Genomic DNA, 21,468 nt, shown 5'->3' with positions numbered 1-21,468 from the left:
AAACCCATGAAAATCCTTTGAAATTTTTCATGGGAAAACAACAGCATTTTCAAGCCTTTTTCATGGATTTTTCATGGTTTAATTAATGGGTTTTCTCCCCTTAATTTACCATGAAAATCCTGTGAATTAAGCCATGAAAAGCCTGTGAATTTTTTACAGATTCATGGGTCATGAAAATTCCCTTGTTATGTATAAGCCATGAAAATGCCCTGAAAAAGCCATTAAATCTTTATGGATCCCTTAATGGGATTTTAATGGCTTTTGAAAAACCCATGAATTAAACACCAAGATTTTCATGGGATTAATTTCATGGGTTTTTAATGGAGTGGAAAAATCATGGCCCATGAATATCTTGTGAATATGAAAAAAATTCATTGACCATGAAAATAATGTGAAGTTTTCATGGTCTTTTCATGGTCATGAAAATTAAGTGTTCAATCATATTCATGGGGTAAGTGAAGGCATTGAAATACCATGAACATTCCATTAAAATGGCCTGAATTTTGAATGTATAACACAATCTAACTGGATGAAAATTAAAAATCATACTTTGGCTGAGAACTCACCTTATTTGAGGGTTCACTAGTTATTCTTTAGGAACACATGATAAGACAAGCTGATGTGTAAATCTTCTGTTGATAATTTATTTCCTGCACCACACATACCGTACACAATGATTGGATTCCAACTTTTCTCAAGATATATCTCCAGTAGAGCTGCCGTTGCACGTTGAAACTTTTAGCTGAAACTTGTGTGCAATAGCGAACAAAACCATTTTTACGAAGTGGTGTTACACGGTGAAACTCTTGTTTTTTTGCCACTGCGACCCTTGCGAGCCGTTGCAGAAGTAGAAAGCCAATCTACTTTCAGTGAAACTTGTCTCGCAACGGAAGTTCGAAAAATTTTCACGAAACTGACCACTGTTACACGGTGCAACGCCAGCTTGTTTCACAGCACCGTTGCACACAAGTTTCAGCTAAATGTTTCAACGTGTAATGGCGGCTTAATAGATACTTTGATATTTCTCTGTATAATTATATAATTATGCAATTTTAGATTTTGTCATATAATATAATTCATTATTACAACATTATTACCAAATTAAAACTGTACAATTCCATTTTAACACCACTTAATTTTGACTCCCTAACAGAACAAGTACAACATTTTAAAACTTGTATCAATTCTCATCATTGATACATGTAATTAAAACTATGATTTTTAAATCTTACATGCATGTTCATGAACGATTCTTCCTATTCTTCAGTTTATTTTATTAAAAAATGAATGCCCAAACAGGACATAAAAACCCCCCTATATATGTCTGTATCTTTTAATTGAACTAACCTTTCTAGACTGTGTACACTTGTATAAAATTATCTTCAAAAACTCAGCTTCATTTTTTATTACTCAAAATTTTTTTGTCATATATTTCTCGCGATAAACCTTATACAAATTTTTAATGCTGTTGATGTGTTGATAAATCATGTCTCACATAAAATACTTAACAATGTGAATGGTAGGTGTTTCTGTTTAAGTGATGCATGTAGAAAACTAGAATATTCCTTTCACTCTCCAAAAAGTAAGGGGAGTGAGGCTGAAGCCCCCCCAGTCGCACCCCCTCCACAGTCTCTGATCTTGTAAGAGTATTTACTGAAGCCCCCAAATCTCCTTCCTAGGCCCTTATAATACTATTACTGTGGATGGACAGTTTTTAAATTGGGTGCCTTTCCAGAGACCAAGTGTGAAAATTTCATCCACTTAAACAATAGAATACAAATATTATTGTATTAACACTCTCCAGAGGGGCTTTTCAGTGTTAATCATCTAAAATCATATTGAATGTGAGAACAATAAACAGTATTCATCGATTTCTTCACCCTCACTTCTTCCTAACCACCGATCAGACATGTTCTATTCCAGCTACAGGCTTGTATTTTCTAATCAGCCCATCTGTTGCATTTTCCGCAACATCGAAAAACCTAATGCTCTTAAAATTGGCGCAAAAAACTGACGCACTCTTCAGTTAATTTATTTCTTTGAGTCATTCCGCGAGTATCGTATTTCGCATAATTATGCCATGCCGCAGGTCATGCCACATGCCATTCCGCAAACTCATGTCGCCTTTTACCCTCACCGCGCAGTTTAGTTGATTCGCCACATTTCACAGTCAATTCACGTCACGCGTGACCAGTATTTCCGAGAATTAAATAAACATTCGAATTTCTCTTTGTAATGTCCGACGTGTGAATGAAATGTTGAACATTTCTCTGGAAATCTTTCCGAAAAAGATGCATTAACTGAAAAAAAAAAAAAAAAGACTCAAAATACTTGGGAAAAAATTGTTATTCTTGAAATACTTAATGCTGTAATGTAAAGAAAAATTCATACCCTTATACTGTCAATAAGCTAGGGAAATTTCTGAAAACTCTGGGAACTCTGAAATCTTGTTGGCAATGTCCAAAACTGACATGAAAATTTCAAAACTCCGTTTAAATTTCAAAATTACCAGTCGCGTGTGACGTGAATTGACTGTAAACCTGACTTATTCTCTATTATTTGAACTCAATTAAATCCTTGCACAAACACTATGAAACGCAGTCTGAAACAGCTAAGACAATTCCACCGGAACTCACTAAAAGAACGAGAAATAATCACATTTTCATACTTAACGGTGTAGCGAAACAACCGTGTAACGAAACGAGCTTGTAGCAAAACAACTGGACACCCCTTCCCTTGCAATAACCTACTACATTATATCATAGAAAGTCGAGAAAGAGGTTGTTGTTTTTCATCGTGGTACATGTTGATCCAATATTAATAACCAGTCAACCTCATTGCCTGATGAAGACTAGCAGTAAGCAGTCAAAACATCGTGATTTACAACTCAAAGTGACTACAAAGAGTTGTAAATCGCAATTCACTTTCAACTTTCATGATCCTCTTCGTTTTAAATGAGCGTACTCAATTGCGTAAAATAACACGCTTTCCAATTTGTGTCTAAGTCTACGCGAGTTTACATCAAAGTGGGCACAGGAAACAAACTTTTCACAAACGTACGGCAAGATGGCTTCAACAACCAAAACTTCCTTGTACTAAAACTTTGACAGCGATCAAAAGCCGTTCAGAATTCACTTACTTGTCCGTTCTCTGTTCCAAAGATGGACGCCAAATATTCCGCCATTCTGCTTTTGGCGGACAATCACCCATGATTCTAAGCGAGAGGCTTTTATTCAAGCGCGTTGGGTTCTGGGACGAGGTTTTGCGTTCAGGGTGGGGCTGGTAGGGAAATAATTGCCAAACATTTCAATGGAGTGGAATCAGGGGCCATAACCAGGTTATGGCCCCTGGTGGAATTGATCTCATGATATTAATGTCCACAGAAAACAACTTTATTTTACTTTACTCTACTTTACTTTTTTATCGTTGGCAGAAATACACAACTAGAATAGAAGAACTTCTGATCGCACGTTGAGCCGTTTCGGGAGAAAAAAAGGATGTTTGACAAACGATAGGTTTGATACGGAACAGAATTTTGCGTCCTTTTGGCCAAACAAGAGGCGGGGAACGGTTTGGGGCTGAAAAATCTAAAGAACTTTTAAAATTCATACATTTTTGTCCAAAATACAATCAAGGGGCATAGGCTGGTCATGTACCTATCCTCTTTACACGTGTGTGGATTGACATTCATAACATTCATGTTGGTTACCAAGAGAGGATGAATCCTCTCTTGTGGTTACTTATGAACAGAAGCTGCAATCTTCTGAGAATATGCGCTCCTTCCTGTCCTCAACGCCCGGGAAGGGGGGGGGGGGGGGGAGTTGGTACTCCACTATATAAACTTTATAGGTAAGTACGGCGCCAAAGGGTATGGTCTTTGAATGAAAACTTTTAAAACTACAAAAGCCGTGAACGAAGATCCTGCTTGCTTGCACTTTGGATCTCATAGGAGATCTAATCAGCCAAACTTGAAAAATAGACGATGAGAAGTCCAAAGACTACTCAAGGCTGACACAACGTAATATATCAGTTTAAAATAATATTTCGGCTGGCCAAACCAGCCTTCTTCACGTTTAGATGTTACATCTGAACCTGAAGAAGGCTGGTTTGGCCAGCCGAAATATTATTTTAAACTGATATATTACGTTGTGTCAGCCTTGCAGTAGTCTTTGGACTTCTCATCGTCTACGGTTTTTGAGCCGTTTTGGGCTGAAATATGATTTAGACTTTAACCATCATTTTAGTATACCGCTGTTTCGACAAAGTTTGTCCAAAACAAGCGTAAAAGCGTACGCAACAATACCGCAAGATAGTCTGAGAAATACCCAATAAATCTCAATAAAAGCTCAGAATCCATATTGCCTGCCATCTCAAGTCTTCGCTGTACGGCCGAGTCATTATGGATTCCGGGCTTTTATTGAGATTTATTGGGTATTTCCCAGACTGCCATTCGGTATTGTCGCGTACGCTCTTACGCTGTTTTTGGACAACCTTTGTCGAAACAGCGGTATGCTGAAAGTCTGAAAACCGGGGTGTGGATTCTAGAAGCCAGGTCTAAAAATGGGTATGAATTTCAGAAGATAAATGAGTTGGTTTCTAACCGAACTTTGCGTCGGCGGGGAGTATAAACGAACGTTTGCTTTATCAACAAAGTTGTAAAGGTAAATTCAAATCTCTTTACGGTGGCCAATTTACGTCGCCCTCCTCGCTGCTCAGTTAAGCTGCCAAACTTAACTGTGGTTAGAGTGTGCATATTCGCTTGTACAAGAGAAAATACTGAAATCTTTGCACAAATTGAAACTGACGGATAGTGACTTATCCACTGGACAAGGTTATCCGGCCTTTGAACAACTGGACCCAGGTCTAAAAATGGATATGAATTTCAGAGGATAAATAAGTTGGTTTCTAACCAAACTTTGCGTCGGCGGGGAGTATAAAAGAACGTTTGGTTTATCGCCGGACAAAGTTGTAAAAGTAAATTCGAATCTCTTTACGGTGGCCAATTTGCGTCGCCGTCCTCGCTGCTTAAGCTTCATAGGGACCTTACGAATGCAACACGGCGACGCCAACGGAAACGTCATTTAAAAATGTAACTTTATTTTATTTCTGCTACTTCGCGATTATTTCAACTCGATCAATTTCTATACAAACAAAAAACTATCCAGGAACCAAATTGGTAGGGAGTGGCGTTCAAGTTAAAAAAGAGAATGAAAAATTCACCGTCTTGTCCTCACGTTCTCCACAAAACCTTGAATTTGGTCATTTCACGTTGTTGTTTTGCAGGGGGCGGCAGATAAATGTACCAAAATTTAAAACGCACGTGTAGAGCGATTGTTTTTGCTCATAAGGTTTTTTGTTTTGTGTCCGGTTGCCGTCGCCGTCGCCGCCGTCTTTTCATAAGGTCTCTATTATACAACATTGCGTTGCACAGCAAACAGAAATTAGGCCCCTCTAATTAACGTGTTTAACGAGTTTATTTCAGCCAAACTTAAATATTAACTAAGCGGCATTTTATCAAGTTAAACTACAGATGATATATGGAATGACCGCTCTCAAAAAGCTTATTCATACAACTTATCAAAGTCTGCAACAAACGTGTTCTTCTCAAACGTTCACGGCTATAGCTACTGAAAAACGTTTGGACCCGTGGTATGTGATTATACATATAGTTCAGTAGCATTGAATGCATATGTAAATGTAATTTAATCTTACAAGTACATTTTTGAAACAGCGTTTGAGGACAACTTAAAGTTATAAAAAGAAGTGTACGTAACTTTGGTCTGCTAGTCTATCGTTAACTCTAGCCAATTATGTACAGAAAAAGCTATGAAGAGAAATTGTGATGTGTTGAAATTTTAAGGAGTGATATTCTTGATTAAAGAGTGCATAAATACGAAAACTGTAAAAAGAACTCTTCATTGCCTACTCTTTATTTGATTATTTGTATTATGTACAAGCAAGCTAACTAGTGAAACCAAAATACAGTCCCGGCAAAAGTTGGAAGCGATTCTCGTCTACAAGCAGATTACTGCGTCAATTACCCTGGGAAAAGAAAAAAAAAAGAAAAGAAAACCCACTTGTAAACTTACGAATCGCTTTCGAAATTCTCTCCGGGCATCGAGCTGGGAAAGGCAAGGAATTTGTCGCCGTTGATGTCAAAAGACTGCACATCAGCTGCTCCCGGGCCATTTGTCGGAAGCTCCTGTACTTTGAAAAAGCTGTTTCCTGACTACTTGTATACAAGTGGGTTTCCACTGATACAAATGGTAAACACGCCCAGTCTCACCCCTCTGATCCTTAATCTGAGAAAAGCTGTTACGGCCCTGATTTAAAGCTAAAAAGTTGTATAACTTGTTACGAGATTAAGCGGTTCCTAAATGGCCACGAAAAAAGTGTAACGTGGCAATCAACTAACGCCAGCGGGAAAAAAAACAAAAACTAATCAATTAATTTTTCTTTAGATCTTTGCCACCCTCTGTACCATCCCTTCAATTACCTCTAGGGCTCAGTAAAATCATCCTGAAATAAAAAAAGTATTTGTCAAGATGTTCTCAGGCCTCCTTATTAACCTTTCAGTCCTTTTCTGAAATCTGATTTCTTCACTATTAAAAAAGTCTGGTGGTAAGCTTCCCCTACATGGTAAGCAACTATTGTGTTAACGAAAATTACAATATGTTTACTGATAATATAAATAAGCTGCATGTAAACTAAGCTTTATAATGTTAACACTATCCTTGCAAAGTTGTACTTGTTTCTCACAACTATATATCCTATCGTGCTTTATGTTTGATACATATTTTTGATTAAAGTAAATCTTTTTTGAGTTTTTTGCATGTTTGTAATTGTTGGCTTAACGAAGTTCCTTTCCCTCCAAACCTCAGAAACAATCATATGTAGATCCATTTATACAGTTCACTGCCATCTTTTCCATACTTTGCAATTGCCAGGTAAATGTGACCTTTGTACTCAAATGAAGTCATATCAGTCGCTCCGTAAGTTATATTTTCTTGGTATTTCACGAACTGTGATACATTGAACTGATACACAGCTGAAAAACCATTCCCGTTGGCCACACCAAGGTACGTTTCGTCGCAGATTTCAAATGGATGCATGGCGAGGGCTCCACGGGTGGGAATGGACTGGAAATGAACGAACCTGCTGCCATTCCACTTGTAAATGAACGAATTAATGTTGACACTACTCCCATTAAAATAGTTGGCAAAAGCGAGGAATGTCTCACCATAGTGGGTAAGGAACTTCACATCGTAGGCGCCATATGTCTGGAGAGTCTGCACTTTAACAAAACTGTTGTTGTTGACTGACCACTTGTATACAGGAGATTTGAAAAGGTTTGCAAAAGCTATAAAAGTTTCATTGTGTATCACAAATGCCGTGCTCCCCATCGCTATCACGGTTTCTATCTCCTGAAACTTTTTAAACTGGTTGACTTCCCATTTGTAGATGATCGAGTTTGGGGGTTTTTTCCAGCTATCACGCGTAACGGCGAGAAACATTTCCGGCAACATTTGAAAGAAATGAAAGTTGGTTGCTCCATTTGTTGAAAGGTTTTGGAAAACAACAAACTGTTGTCCATCCCACTGGTAAATGACCGAGTTCACGCCATTGTAGCGGTTGGCAACAGCAAGATAATGTTTATCGGCGATCGTAAAATATTCGATATGATGTCCTCTTGTGGTGTTTATGGATTGGTAATGAGAGAACTTTCCAGATGAATCATTCAGTTTGTAGATGAAAGAGCTTGTCTTATATCCGTAATTATCACCGTAATAGTTGGCGAAGGCGAGGAAAAGACTCCCATTAATTCTGAACTGTTCAACAGCGCGTGCTCCTCTGGTCGGAAGATCTTGATATTTTTTGAAGGGAGACAAACTACTGGAACAATCTTAGGTGAAAAGAAAAACAAAAGTGCCTTCAATCATTTAAAAGTCTATAGGACATGGCAATAATCAACGTAAAATGATCAGTCAAGGATGAAATGAAGGGAACGGAAAAAATGACCTAAACACAAACGTACATCTTGGAAAACAAGACAATGAATTATACCTTTTATAATTAAAACATAAGTGACCATCCCAACTATGTACAAGGAAGCTAACCAGTAAAACCAAAATACGGTCCCGGCAAAAATTGGAAACGATTCTCGTCTACAAGCAGATTATTAAGCTAATCCTGGGTTAACGTGAAGTTTGATTCGAGTTTAATTACTAAAGAAAAAGCATTTTTTTAAAACATATATTTGCCCTTAAGCTTTATATTAGACTTTTCTTTACCTTTAGCTAAAAGTCAGCTTTTAAAAACATTTTTACAGCAGTGATTATATTGGCGTGAACACCTAAAGTATGTCTGGAAAGTTTATTGTGTTGTAATCAATCACAGGCGAGATCTTCACACCACAGAAACCATAGGCAACGAACGGTTTCCTATCGGTCACGGAAAAAATTATTTTCGTTTTTTTTTTTTGAGATACAAGCTGTCTTATTAGGAATTTAAAACACCGCTGTTCCCCAAGATCAGTGCTGAGGGCTGCTTCCAGTACATCGTTCGATTTAAAAAAAAAAAAATTAAAGCCAACGCGATGTTCAATTCATATCTGAAAATTTATTTTTCTAAGAAGAATTCGAGAAGAACAACTCTCGAATTTCAACTTTATTATAACCTTCATTATAACCTTGCTAAGTTACACGTATGAGACGGGGAAACATGTACTTTGTAGGGTGACAGAAAAAAAAAGTAACTGCAACACTTTCGCCTGTAATAGTGTAAAAACACAACGTTTATCTCCTTTGCCGACCTATCTCCGCTCCGAGTGAAAGTTAAAACTACATAATGATATACAAAATATTTCAACATATAGCTGTTATACCCGGGTGTTATAAGCCTAAGAATTACAATCGATATGAGTGGAATCTTACTGAACTATTTACTAACACACTTGAATTTGCCCCGTTGTTTACACTGAAACCATTATAAAATGAATTTTCGGGAGGATTAGCAGGCGAAGAAATGGAAATTAACGAGGCACTTTCCATGAAAGAACTCACTTGTCCTTTACAGGTGTCAATTAGGTAAGGCAAGCGCCAATCCTCTAATTCCGGTGGTACTTTATTTTCAAGCGCTTTATTAAGGTAAAGCAGATCTTTATCAAGCTCTTGAAGATTCAGATGTTTTACTGGATTCAGAAGTTTCAAGCGTGGACTCAATACGGCAAAAAAATTTCCGCGCAGGGCCGTACATAGCGCGGGGGCAGAGGGAGCAGCTGCCCCCGCCAGGAAAACTCAATTTGTTTCTAACATCACACTGATCACAAGAAAATCGACTAATTGACTGAAAAAATATTCCTTCAATGTGAATTCCAAATAATTTTTTTGGAAAATCTTTTGAGGCAAAAGCCAGTACCAGTTTTCTTATGAAAATAATGATTTTGTCAGTTTGGGTTGCCTATGGTTTAGAATTCGGTATGTAAGTAAAGACTGACAAGCCTATGCCACTTTCTGGCGCGTGTTTTAGCCTTTTCAAATCTAGCTTATACAAGTATGTTTTTTTTTTCAGAGATAAATTGGTTTTAAAAGCCTGCGCTGCTTGCAAGTATTTGCATGTAGCGGGTTTGGATTTTAACCATCATATGTTCATCATCCGACAGGTCATTTGCGCCTAATGATTTTTGAGTTTCCTCCTTTGAATTCTCTCCATTTTCAATATAACCTCTTATTCCGTGTGTTCAACGACGGTGTTTTTTATGCCACAAGGGCATTTCAGCTGGGTTTGGCTTGGCTCTTTTAAGTGCTTGATAGTTTTAACTACCTTTCTTGTTGAGATTTGTGTAATGTTAGGACAGAAATTAATCATTGCTTGTATCATGTAATGAGCTTCATTCTGTAATCGTTGCAATGCCGGGCCCGGCTATTAGAGTTTGTCACAACGAGTTGTGTTTCTTGGCACGGCTATTTGGTTTTTTGGTTCTCTAGTAATCGTTGTAGCGTGTTATAGAGCTATGCAACGTGTCACAGTAATATAAACTAAATTCGATTTTTGAGACGGCAATACGACTTTGTACTGACGGCTAGTTAAGAGAAAATATATTCAGTATTGGAATATATTTTCTCCCAACGCCGTCAATATAAAGTCGTATTGCCGTCTCAAAATCGAATTTAGTTTTTTATCGTTATACTGGCATTTTGTTGGAGAGAGTAAACGGATAAAGTACAAATCGTGCGCTGATTGAAAGATAAATTCTTACTTCAGTTAAACTGTAGCCATGGTAATATCCGTGCGCGAATTTTTTTTCTCGGTGCGGGTTATTTGAATTTTTGGCTTTAATTTTTACGTTAAAACAAAGAAAATGCAAAAATTTACAGTCCATAAAGCACTTACTATTGATGAAATAGACGAGCTAGTAGGTTTGAACATTTTACCAGCAAATGTTATTGAAAATTCGTTACCGCCGAGACAAAAACAACAACATGAAAACAGTGATGAATAAACCTCACAACCCCACAACCAGAAGCAAGAATAAAAAGAGTAACCATACTAGTACCCAAAAACGAAAACAAAGCATTGTTATCCTAGCTTAGATGCCGTGGAGATTTAGAAATTTGAAAGAAACCAAGCGGCGAAGAATACTGTAAAAATTACCGAGTCTGCGGTTCGGCGCTACGACAAGAAGATCAAATTGACAAACCTGAGTCATGAAAGAGAACGCAGCAGCGCTCTTGGAGCAATTTTTTCTAGAGATAAGAGACATCAGAAAAGAAACAGATCCTTTTGCTTTGAAAATGCCATAATTTATTGGAATTTAAGCTCGTTGTTATTTACCGTGGCCGCTTTCACACTCAAGAAAGTCTTTTAAGTAAATTTCTCTTCATCGAACTTATAATCACTCTTTTTCGCTTACCTTCAAGAAAAAAGTTGTATCCGCTGTACCATGGTACATGTTCACCACAAAAAATACATTATAAGTTGTCCTTGAACAGTGTCAGAAGCTTTGTAAACTCAAATGAAAAGAAATAAACAACACCATCCAACGTCGCATGTTCATTCATAGAAGTAAAATTTTGATCTGTGCGTGCCGTGCTGTCATGCTTACATGACAGTTTTTGAGCCAATCGGAAACCGTCATTTTGAGACGACAATACGACTTTTTATTATTCCACTATTATGTCATTTCACCAAATAAGGTCAAGAACGCGCAAAATATGAGACCAATGGCAGGACTGGACGAAGAATAGTTTTTGAAACGATGCAAGCTCGAAAACAAGTTTTTAGCATGCCAATCACTCGTCATTTATCTTTTCATTTTATCCAATCAAATTAAAGACATTTAACTGGCTTTCTGTGTTGTTTACGTCATTCGTACGCGCCATATACCGATGGACAGTTAATGCCGGGTGTATTTCAAAACTATTACCAAAACAGAGAAGCCAAAATAACAAAATCTTTTTGTAGTGGAATAATAAATCTCTTTTTCGATGGTTTTACATATAATGCTCGCGGACATTTCGCTCATTGCTCGTATTTTTCCTCGCCCCTTCGGGGCTCGGAAAACTACTACGCAACTCGCAAAATATCCGCGCGTATTATATGTAAAACCATCAAATAAGATATATTGACGTCTCAGCGCAATGGGAAGATCCCCCAGGATCGCGATAATAATGAAAAGGCTTGAATTGTATTTAAATAATGACTGTGTTTTTGCAAACGCTTCGCTCCACTGATATAGTGCGTTTGAATTGTGGAAGCTCAGTGATTTTCTCCCTTTGTTTACAGCAGTGCATCGACTGTGTTTTAAAATGAGAGACAATATTTGCTTCAAGCTAAACAAGACATTAACTCCATAAAAAGTCATGACAATTTAAAACAAAAAGCATCGGTGTGGTTTTTTTTCTCTAAACGTCGTAGAGGCAACTTTCTGTGTAGGAGTGAAAACAAAATCAATGTCCAACTAGAAACCCTGTCTGCATACGGTAGACCCTAGCCTGCGTGGCAGCCGCTAGAAAGGGGAAGGGAGAGGGGAAAATTGGGCCCTCGCGCGCCCAATTTTCCCCTCTCCCTTCCCCTTTCTAGCGCCTGCCACGCAGGCTAGGTAGACCCCTGTGAGGGGTGTGCGGAGTTTGCCCCCACAGACAAAAAATCCTAGGTACGGCCCTGCTGCGGTAAATCATTTTCGCCTTTAAGCTTGTCCAAATGGTCTTCTGCACTTGAAATCTGTGCCTTCAAAAAACTGACATTTTCAACAAGTTCTTGGTTACGGCGGTCTAGAGGAGAATCGATCTTGCGTGTAGTAGTACTGCTTGAGTTTGATGCAGTTGCCGTCTCTCCTTCGGCTGGCCAAGTTTTGGTTCTTTACTGCTAAACTGCAATTGCTTCGGCATTAAATGTGTAGTACTGCCAGGTTCTTGTGATTTAAGCTTAAGTTGTCGCAGTTCGTGGTCCAGTGCTCGCTTCTCCGCGAGAAGCAAACGTTTTGGCGACAGGAATGTATAGTCTAGATCGCCCTCTTGAAGATACTGTAAGGATTTGCCAGTCGAAAATGCCCGGGATTCAAATTCAACCGCCAATCTTTCTTTTCCTGGTATTCCAATTGACATAAGCCTCTGTTTTACCTCTGACATTTTCGTATTCTTCAGAACTCTTCTGAACAAGAATTTAGAGCAATTCTCCCACGCACCTGCAACGTACGCTGTTTTTAGATACGCGATAGAGGCAGGAATAAAATTAGACTTGTTGACAGCTGTCAAAGATGTCTGGCATTTGCCTCTGATTTTGTTTGTCTAGTCACGTGATTTTATTTTTTAGTCATTATGAGTTCCTTGTTGAAAAATCTTCTCACGGATGCATTTGACGGTATTTCGCCCGGTAAACAGACACCATCCAACCGATAATCTCCTTTGTAGCTCGTTACTATACGAGCTTGGCTTGTATATCTTTTCAACTTCCAGGTGAGAGCGCACATATTCGGTTAGAACCGACTCCTTGCGTCCACTTAGAGCCCTTCGCGGGGCAGAATAATTGTTTTCATTATATTCCCTTATTACTTTCGTAATAAATCCGGTACTAACTCGTGATTGAGCGCTTATTTCTCTGATTGACAAACCGTTTTTGTGAAGATCTAAAACGTTTTCCCGGATTACTTGAGGATAAGGTTTCCCAATGTCGTAGATTTGGCCATGTCGATTCTCCCTCACGTGACTCACGCGTACATTAGCTACCAAAAGAAACAAATTACCAAAAATAGTAAATCGCCCTCACCTAACAAAAAAGTGTTAACGCTTGCTGCAATAGCCGCGAAAAGATGGAAATCAGAAAACTCTTGCGGCTCACCTTGCAACATCGTAACTTGCGATCAGGCGTAACTACCGATTTCCCGATTTCGATCGTTACAAAAAGTTTGAAAATTCGCGCGCCAAACCGCCGCGTGCGTCAGCCCGGCACATTGGCTTTGTAATTTATTTCAAAATCGCTCAAACCTGTATTCTTTGCTATTATAGCACAAACTGTAAACAAATAGGAAGGAAAAGCAATTGTCTACTTGTAAAAAGATTGAATGTTAAACAAAACGAAAATAACTTGTTCCGTGACTGAAAAGAAACCGTTCGTTGCCTGTGGTTTCTGTGGTGTGAAGATCTCGCCTGTGATTGGTTACGACAGAATAAGCATTCCAGACATAGTTTAGGTGTTCACGCCAATAAAATCACCGCTGTAACGAACGAGATACAAACCTCAATTAACGTTTTATCGGGGATTAGCGTTACTGAATCGGCTTTCAAACAACTAGGCCCTGGATTGTAACCGAAAGCTTCTCAACTAACGTATAACCCAAGCTGTTGCAAAGACCAGCCAAACATTAAGGTCATCCCAATGTTATCGTACAAAATGATATGCCAACTTTTCTAGTGCAGAGACCCAAAGTAATTTAACACTTTCGACAATGAATAAATGCAACTGGTTTAATAATTGGAATAGCCAGTCATTTTTTTTTTCGTTGAGGGGTTACCACGAATTGCTCAACGCCAAATTTACCTTAAGACAATAACCTCGAAAAATGAATAGAACGGCAAAATGTACCTAAACATGATCGTCCATCACCAGTGAGCCCCGGAGTACAGGTGCAGTTGAAAGATCCAGGCGTATTGACACAGGATGCATTCTTGCTGCAGTCGTGGATGCCTTTTGTGCATTCATTGATATCTGAAAAATGTAAAATTACAAAAATGGAGATTAAACCGCTTGGACAAGCATTAAATGTAACTGGTTTAACAACTGGAATAGCTAATTGATTTTTTCCTGAAGAGTAAGCACAAAGTGCTGATTTACCTTTACACATTATTATTATTATTACAATCAACAGGGGAAATGAATAGAACGGCAAATTGTACCTAAACATAATCTTCCGTTAAAAGAGAACCCTGGCTTACAGGTGCAATCACGGAACAATTAAACAAGCTAATTATAAATGGAAAGGCACATTATAGCTGAGTACATGAGCTGACCAAACTTATAGTATTTACCTTTTTCACATTTTTCTCCTGTAAATCCCAAGATCGGTTCTCACATGTTCTCAACGTGAAATTAAGCGTAACAAAATGTTACACTTCGAATACAACTAACTTTGTTGGAATATATTTTTTTTTAGGATATCATACTTTCTTAAGGTGATTCCACCGAAAAAGAAGGAGTATTTAAAATTGTCTAAGACTTGGTCCAGTTCATGACTATGTTATGAGCATTACAAAAATGCAATAAAAAATGGGGTCACCGTGCTCGTTTTTGTGCAACCTGGATGGCTATTATAGTAAAAAGATGACCCACGAGGTTTACATTAGGAACGCTAGTAATCAGAAAAGGGAACTATCATTTCTAGAAAAATTAATTTCTTGCATTAAAATATCGAAGCAGTTCAACAAACTTTACTTTAATCTTACACAACAAACTATTTTAATTGAACTGGAATGAAGATATTGAAAGAAATTAAAGATTTTGCTGCGTGTGCACGTAAGCAGCACTACCTAAATACGTGCTTTTTAAAGCATTAAAATAAAAATATCTAAAAGTAGAGTATTAAACTTTTCTTTAAATCGCGATATATAGTGCTCAACCGTATGACACTTAAATTGATGCATTAAAAAATGGGGGTCACCGTGCTCGTTTAGAAGAAAAGGACCATTTATTTTCCTGCTGAGCTTAACCTCAAGGAAATCCCGTAATGTTGTGCGTGCGCGCGCTCGTGCGCGCGCTAAATGACGCGAAAAATTATGCGCAGCAAAGATGCGCAATGCAATTCGGTGGAATCACCTTAAATTACACGATCGTTGAATTCGGCCAAAAATTGCTACATCTTGCAATCTGACCAGGGGATTAAAACATGACAAAAGACAAAGACAAGAAAGAGACCACCAAAGTGAATAAAACAACAAAGTTTTACCTGAACATGAGCGTCCGTCACCAGTGAATCCCGGCTTACAGGTGCAATTAAAGGATCCATGGGTATTCAGGCAGGATGCATTTTTGTTGCAGTCGTGGATGCCTTTAGTGCATTCATCAATATCTAAAAAAATAAGAAATGACTAAAAGTGATTTAACCGTTTCGACAAAGAATAAATGAAACTGGTTTAATAATTGAAATAGCCAATCATTTTTTTGTTTCGTTGATAGGGTTTCAACAAATTCCTCAACGCCAAATTTACCATAAAACAATAACCTCGAAAAATGAATAGAACGGCAAAATGTACCTAAACATGATCGTCCATCGCCAGTGAGCCCCGGATTACAGGTGCAATTGAAAGATCCAGGGGTATTGACACAGGATGCATTCTTGCTGCAGTCGTGGATGCCTTTTGTGCATTCATTGATATCTGAAAAATGTAAAATTACAGAATCGAGATTAAACCACCTGGACAAGGATTAAATGTAACTGGTTCAACAACTGGAATAGCTAATTGATTTTTTCCTGAAGGGTAAGCACAACGTTCTAAAATTCAAAATTACTTCAACACAATAATCTAGAAAGATGAAAAGAACGGCAAATTGTACCTGAACATAATCGTCCATCGCCAGTGAACCCCGGCTTACAGTTGCAATTGAAGGATCCAGGGGTATTGATACAGGATGCATTTTTGCTGCAGTCGTTGATGTATGTTGTGCATTCATTGATATCTGAAAAATGTAAAATTACAACAATTGAGATTAATCCGTCCGGACAAGGATTAAATGGAACCGGTTTAACAACTGGAATAGCTAATTACTTCTTACCTAAGTGATTACCACAAAGTACTAATTTACCTTTACACAATCAACAAGGGAAATGAATAGAACGGCAAATTGTACCTAAACATAATCTTCCGTCAACAGAGAACCCTGGCTTACAGGTGCAATCACGGAACAATTAAACAAGCTAATTATAAATGGAAAGGCACATTATAGCTGATTACATGAGCTGGCCAAACTTATAGTATTTACCTTTTTCACATTTTTCTCCTGTAAATCCCAAGATCGGTTCTCACATGTTCTCAACGTAAAATTAAGCGTAACAAAATGTTACACTTCGAATACAACCTAACTTTGTTGCAACATATTTTTCTTAGGATATCATACTTTCTTAAATTACACGATCGTTGAACGCGGTCAAAAATTGCTACATCTTGCAATCTGACCAGGGGATTAAAACATGACAAAAAACAAACACAAGAACGAGACTACCAAAGTGAATAAAACAACAAAGTTTACCTGAACATGAGCGTCCGTCACCAGTGAACCCCGGCTTACAGGTGCAATTAAATGATCCATGGGTATTCAGGCAGGATGCATTTTCGCTGCAGTCGTGTATTCCTTTAGTGCATTCATCGATATCTAAAAAAATAAGAAATGACTGAAAGTGATTTAACCGTATCGACAAAGAATAAATGCAACTGGTATAATACTTGGAATAGCCAGTCATTCTTTTGTTTCGTTGAAGGGTTACAACAAATTGCTCAACGCCAAATTTACCTTAAGACAATAACCTCGAAAAATGAATAGAACGGCAAAATGTACCTAAACATGATCGTCCATCGCCAGTGAGCCCCGGATTACAGGTGCAATTGAAAGATCCAGGGGTATTGACACAGGATGCATTCTTGCTGCAGTCGTGGATGCCTTTTGTGCATTCATTGATATCTGAAAAATGTAAAATTACAAAAATGGAGATTAAACCGCTTGGACAAGGATTGAATGTAACTGGCTTAACAACTGGAATAGCTAATTGCTTTTTTCCTTTAAAATTGTAACTAGTTTGAACCCAGGAGTCATGTCATAAGTACGAAAATTATGATCATCCGGGTGAGTGTAGTCCTGAGAAGGACTGTTTATGGTGACTTTGACTGACGTTTCGACAACCTGAGCGGAAGTCATCTTCAGAGTCAAGTGCATTTGAGTCAAGTGCACTTGACTCTGAAGATGACTTCCGCTCAGGTTGTCGAAACGTCAGTCAAAGTCACCACACACAGTCCTTCTCAGGACTACACTCACCCGGATGATCATAATTTACGTACTTATGCTCTTTTCCTGAAGGGTAAGCACAAAGTGCTGATTTACCTTTACACAATCAACAAGGGAAATGAATAGAACGGCAAGTTGTACCTAAACATAGTCTTCCGTCACCAGAGAACCCTGGCTTACAGGTGCAATTGAACAATTAAACAAGCTAATTATAAATGGAAAGGCACATTATAGCTGATTACATGAGCTGACCAAACTTATAGTATTTACCTTTTTCTCATTTTTCTCCTGTAAATCCCAAGATCGGTTCTCACATGTTCTCAACGTGAAATTAGGTGTAACAAAATTAATGTTACACTTCGAATACAACCTAACTTTGTTGGAACATATTTTTCTTAGGATATCATACTTTCTTAAATTACACGATCGTTGAATTCGGCCAAAAATTGCTACATCTTGCAATCTGACCAGGGGATTAAAACATGACAAAGGACAAAGACAAGAAAGAGACTACCAAAGTGAATAAAACAACAAAGTTTTACCTGAACATGAGCGTCCGTCACCAGTGAATCCCGGCTTACAGGTGCAATTAAAGGATCCATGGGTATTCAGACAGGATGCATTTTCGCTGCAGTCGTGTATTCCTTTAGTGCATTCATCAATATCTAAAAAAATAAGAAATGACAAAAAGTGATTTAACTGTTTCGACAAAGAATAAATGAAACTGGTTTAATAATTGAAATAGCCAATCATTTTTTTGTTTCGTTGAAGGATTACAACAAATTGCTCAACGCCAAATTTACCTGAAGACAATAACCTCGAAAAATGAATAGAACGACAAACTGTACCTAAACATGATCGTCCATCGCCAGTGAGCCCCGGATTACAGGTGCAATTGAAAGATCCAGGGGTATTGACACAGGATGCATTCTTGCTGCAGTCGTGGATGCCTTTTGTGCATTCATTGATATCTGAAAAATGTAAAATTACAGAATCGAGATTAAACCATTTGAACAAGGATTAAATTAACTGGTTCAACAACTGGAATAGCTAATTGTTTTTTTTCCTGAAAACTAAACTTCAAAATTACTTCAACACAATAATCTAAAAAGATGAAAAGAACGGAAAATTGTACCTGAACATAATCGTCCATCGCCAGTGAACCCCGGATTACAGGTGCAATTGAAAGATCCAGCGGTATTGACACAGGATGCATTCTTGCTGCAGTCGTGGATGCCTTTTGTACATTCATTGATATCTGAAAAATGTAAAATTACAGAATCGAGATTAAACCATTTGGACAAGGATTAAATTAACTGCTTCAACAACTGGAATAGCTAATTGATTTTTTTTCATGAAAACTAAACTTCAAAATTACTTCAACACAATAATCTAAAAAGATGAAAAGAACGGAAAATTGTACCTGAACATAATCGTCCATCGCCAGTGAACCCCAAATTACAGATGCAATTGTAGGATCCAGCGGTATTGACACAGGATGCATTCTTGCTGCAGTCGTGGATGCCTTTTGTACATTCATTTATATCTGAAAAATGTAAAATTACAAAAATCGAGATTAAACCGCTTGGACAAGGATTAAATGGAACCGGTTTAACAACTGGAATAGCTCATTGCTTTATACCTGAGGGGTTACCACAAAGTGCTGATTTACTTTTACACAATAAACAAGGGTACAAGGATACAAGGGTATAAGGGGGTGAGGGGTGTACCTAAACATAATCTTCCGTCACCAGAGAACCCTGGGTTAGAGGTGCAATTGAACAATTAAACAAGCTAATTATAAATGGAAAGGCAAATTAAAGCTGAGTACATGAGCTGACCAAACTTATAGTACTTACCTTTTTCGCAATTTTCTCCTGTAAATCCGGATGCACATACACAGAGGTACTTTTTGTCAGTGTAGCCAAACAGGCATTTGGCGTTGTTGATGCAAGGTTTGAGAAGCGAGCAAAGATTCTGATGGGAAAAAGAAACACACATGTACCACACCGCTCCTATCCTCTCAAGCTAGGTCACAATATCAAATTTATTTATAAAGTGACGAACGAGATACAAAGTACCCAGCTGGTTATAATTACTTGATAAATGCTAGCCCGTGTAAAATAATGATGTTGTTAAAACCTACTATAGATATCATTGCAGGGAAAAAGTATCAATCACATGACTAACCAAGAGTGACGCCAAAACTTGCGACATGCTTCATCTGCTCGTGGCAAAGCTGAATAATTTCAATATATAATTTCGATTCAAAAAAAGGAGTACAATCTCTCTGCCATTTCTCTGCAATAGCGTTAGAATTTCCACTTATATATAGGATATCCACTTATAGATATATTTTTAGATCTACAGTTCATACCTCAGTGGCTCCATACGTCCAGCCAGGCCTTTTTATTACGTCTTCCGGATACTGGAAGTGATCCGAATTACTCAACTCACAAATCATTTTGTTGTCAATTACTGGTCCAATGTTGACTGAAACACACTCGCTCTCCATTAGGCAATGATGTTCGCATAATCGGAATCTGGATTCAATTGTAAGATTCAAAATGACGTGATCCTCCAGGTAATATCCATGATTTGGTGGCAGAAATTTGATAGTTCGACAGCTCCCTAAGAAAAAAAATAAAGTTCTTAGTCATAAACATCGTTAAAAAAAATAAATAAATAAATAAATAAATAAAGGATGACAAAAAAACCCTGACAAAGAGAGGAAGAAAGAAAGATCGAAGGGATTTCTAACTTATAGGCTTTGTGATTGGCCTTTCGTTATGTGGTGTGATGTTCGCGTGATTAGGGTCAGGGTCCAAACAAATGATGAGGGCATTGTTGAGGTTTTTTAGTCTTTCTCTTCGCAACGGCTCAGTTAAAAGTTGCGTAAATAACTGCGAGGGTCTTTCTTCTATGTAATCTTTCACCCGCAGTTCAGACATATGTTTCATATATTCATAGTCATAGTAACATCTTTTTCAACCGAAGTCGCAAGGAGAATAGTGAACACGAGATTTAATTTATTACGGATTTACTCAGAGTTCCTTGAATGCGAAAACTATAACAGTATTCATCGATTTCTTCACCCTCACTTCCTAACCAGCGATAAGACTTTTTCCATCCCAGGCCTTTATTTTCTAATCCTAGATCTGTTGTTTAGTCGTTTAATATTCGGCTAGAGTACGCAACATCGATAAACTGCTGCTCTTATAAAATTGGCGCGAAAACAGGACACGCTCTTCAGTTAACTTAGTTATTTAAGTCATTCCGCATATCTCGTATTTCGCATAATTATGTCATTCCGCACGTCATGCCACATGCCGTTCCCCAAACTCATTCAGTTCGCTTTTTACCCTCATCGGTTAAAGAACCAGCAGTATGTAAGACAGAGAAAAGTCGTCATGATTTTAGATTTTATCTAAAGAAACGAGTGATTTTGGGGATCGAAAGTTTAAGTGCCAGAATAAAACAAGTTAAATTAACATTTAGACTTGATCACAGACGAAATCTCGAATTTTGCACTCTGTCTAAGCTAAAAGTTTCGCTCAAAAATCCATTTGACTTCTTGCATGTCCAAAGAGTGATAGCTCAGCGTGATTTTTGCCAATAAATTGCATCAAAAGATAAAGAAAATAATATTTAGCTTCCATAATCAGTAACGATTCTAAGAACGTTGCATATACAGTGATAGTTTTACGGCCAGGTAAGTTAACGGAACGTTCGAGAAACGGGCGTCTGTAGGTCTAACGTCTTAGACGATGTAAACGCCTCTAACATAAAACAGCTAATGACGCCTTTTTTGTTTGGAATTAGCAATAAATTAAGACTCGTTTTCTCACCTTGCTGGGCATCAGTGCTGTATACCAGCCATGCTCCACAAAGATAACAGAGGAATAGGTAGTCAAGTATGGAGAAGTAACAACCTGCCATACTTGAATAGAAAAAATAAAATAAAATAAATGAAATGGA

At 37.9% G+C, this 21,468-nt stretch overlaps 1 protein-coding gene across 1 annotated transcript; it reads right to left on the bottom strand.

Moving 5' to 3' along the window:
* Window positions 1–6,636: 6,636 nt before the first annotated feature.
* Window positions 6,637–21,468, bottom strand: LOC146455447 (uncharacterized). The gene is made up of 12 exons (XM_085094312.1): window positions 21,339–21,468; window positions 19,868–20,121; window positions 19,350–19,467; window positions 18,626–18,748; window positions 18,339–18,461; window positions 18,033–18,155; window positions 16,741–16,863; window positions 16,087–16,170; window positions 16,003–16,016; window positions 15,747–15,861; window positions 15,440–15,562; window positions 6,637–7,903 (listed from the first exon to the last, which is right to left on the bottom strand). The coding sequence occupies exons 1-12, from the start codon at window positions 21,427–21,429 to the stop codon at window positions 6,888–6,890; spliced, it is 2,307 nt and encodes a 768-aa protein (XP_084950438.1). The 5' UTR covers window positions 21,430–21,468; the 3' UTR covers window positions 6,637–6,887.

The sequence above is a fragment of the Pavona decussata genome, unplaced genomic scaffold (assembly GCF_977016875.1).
Source record: "Pavona decussata unplaced genomic scaffold, jaPavDecu1.1 SCAFFOLD_274, whole genome shotgun sequence".
NCBI classification, from domain to species: Eukaryota; Metazoa; Cnidaria; class Anthozoa; order Scleractinia; family Agariciidae; genus Pavona; species Pavona decussata.
Note: the sequence above shows the minus strand (reverse complement) of the source record. Positions and strands in the feature narration are given on the sequence as shown.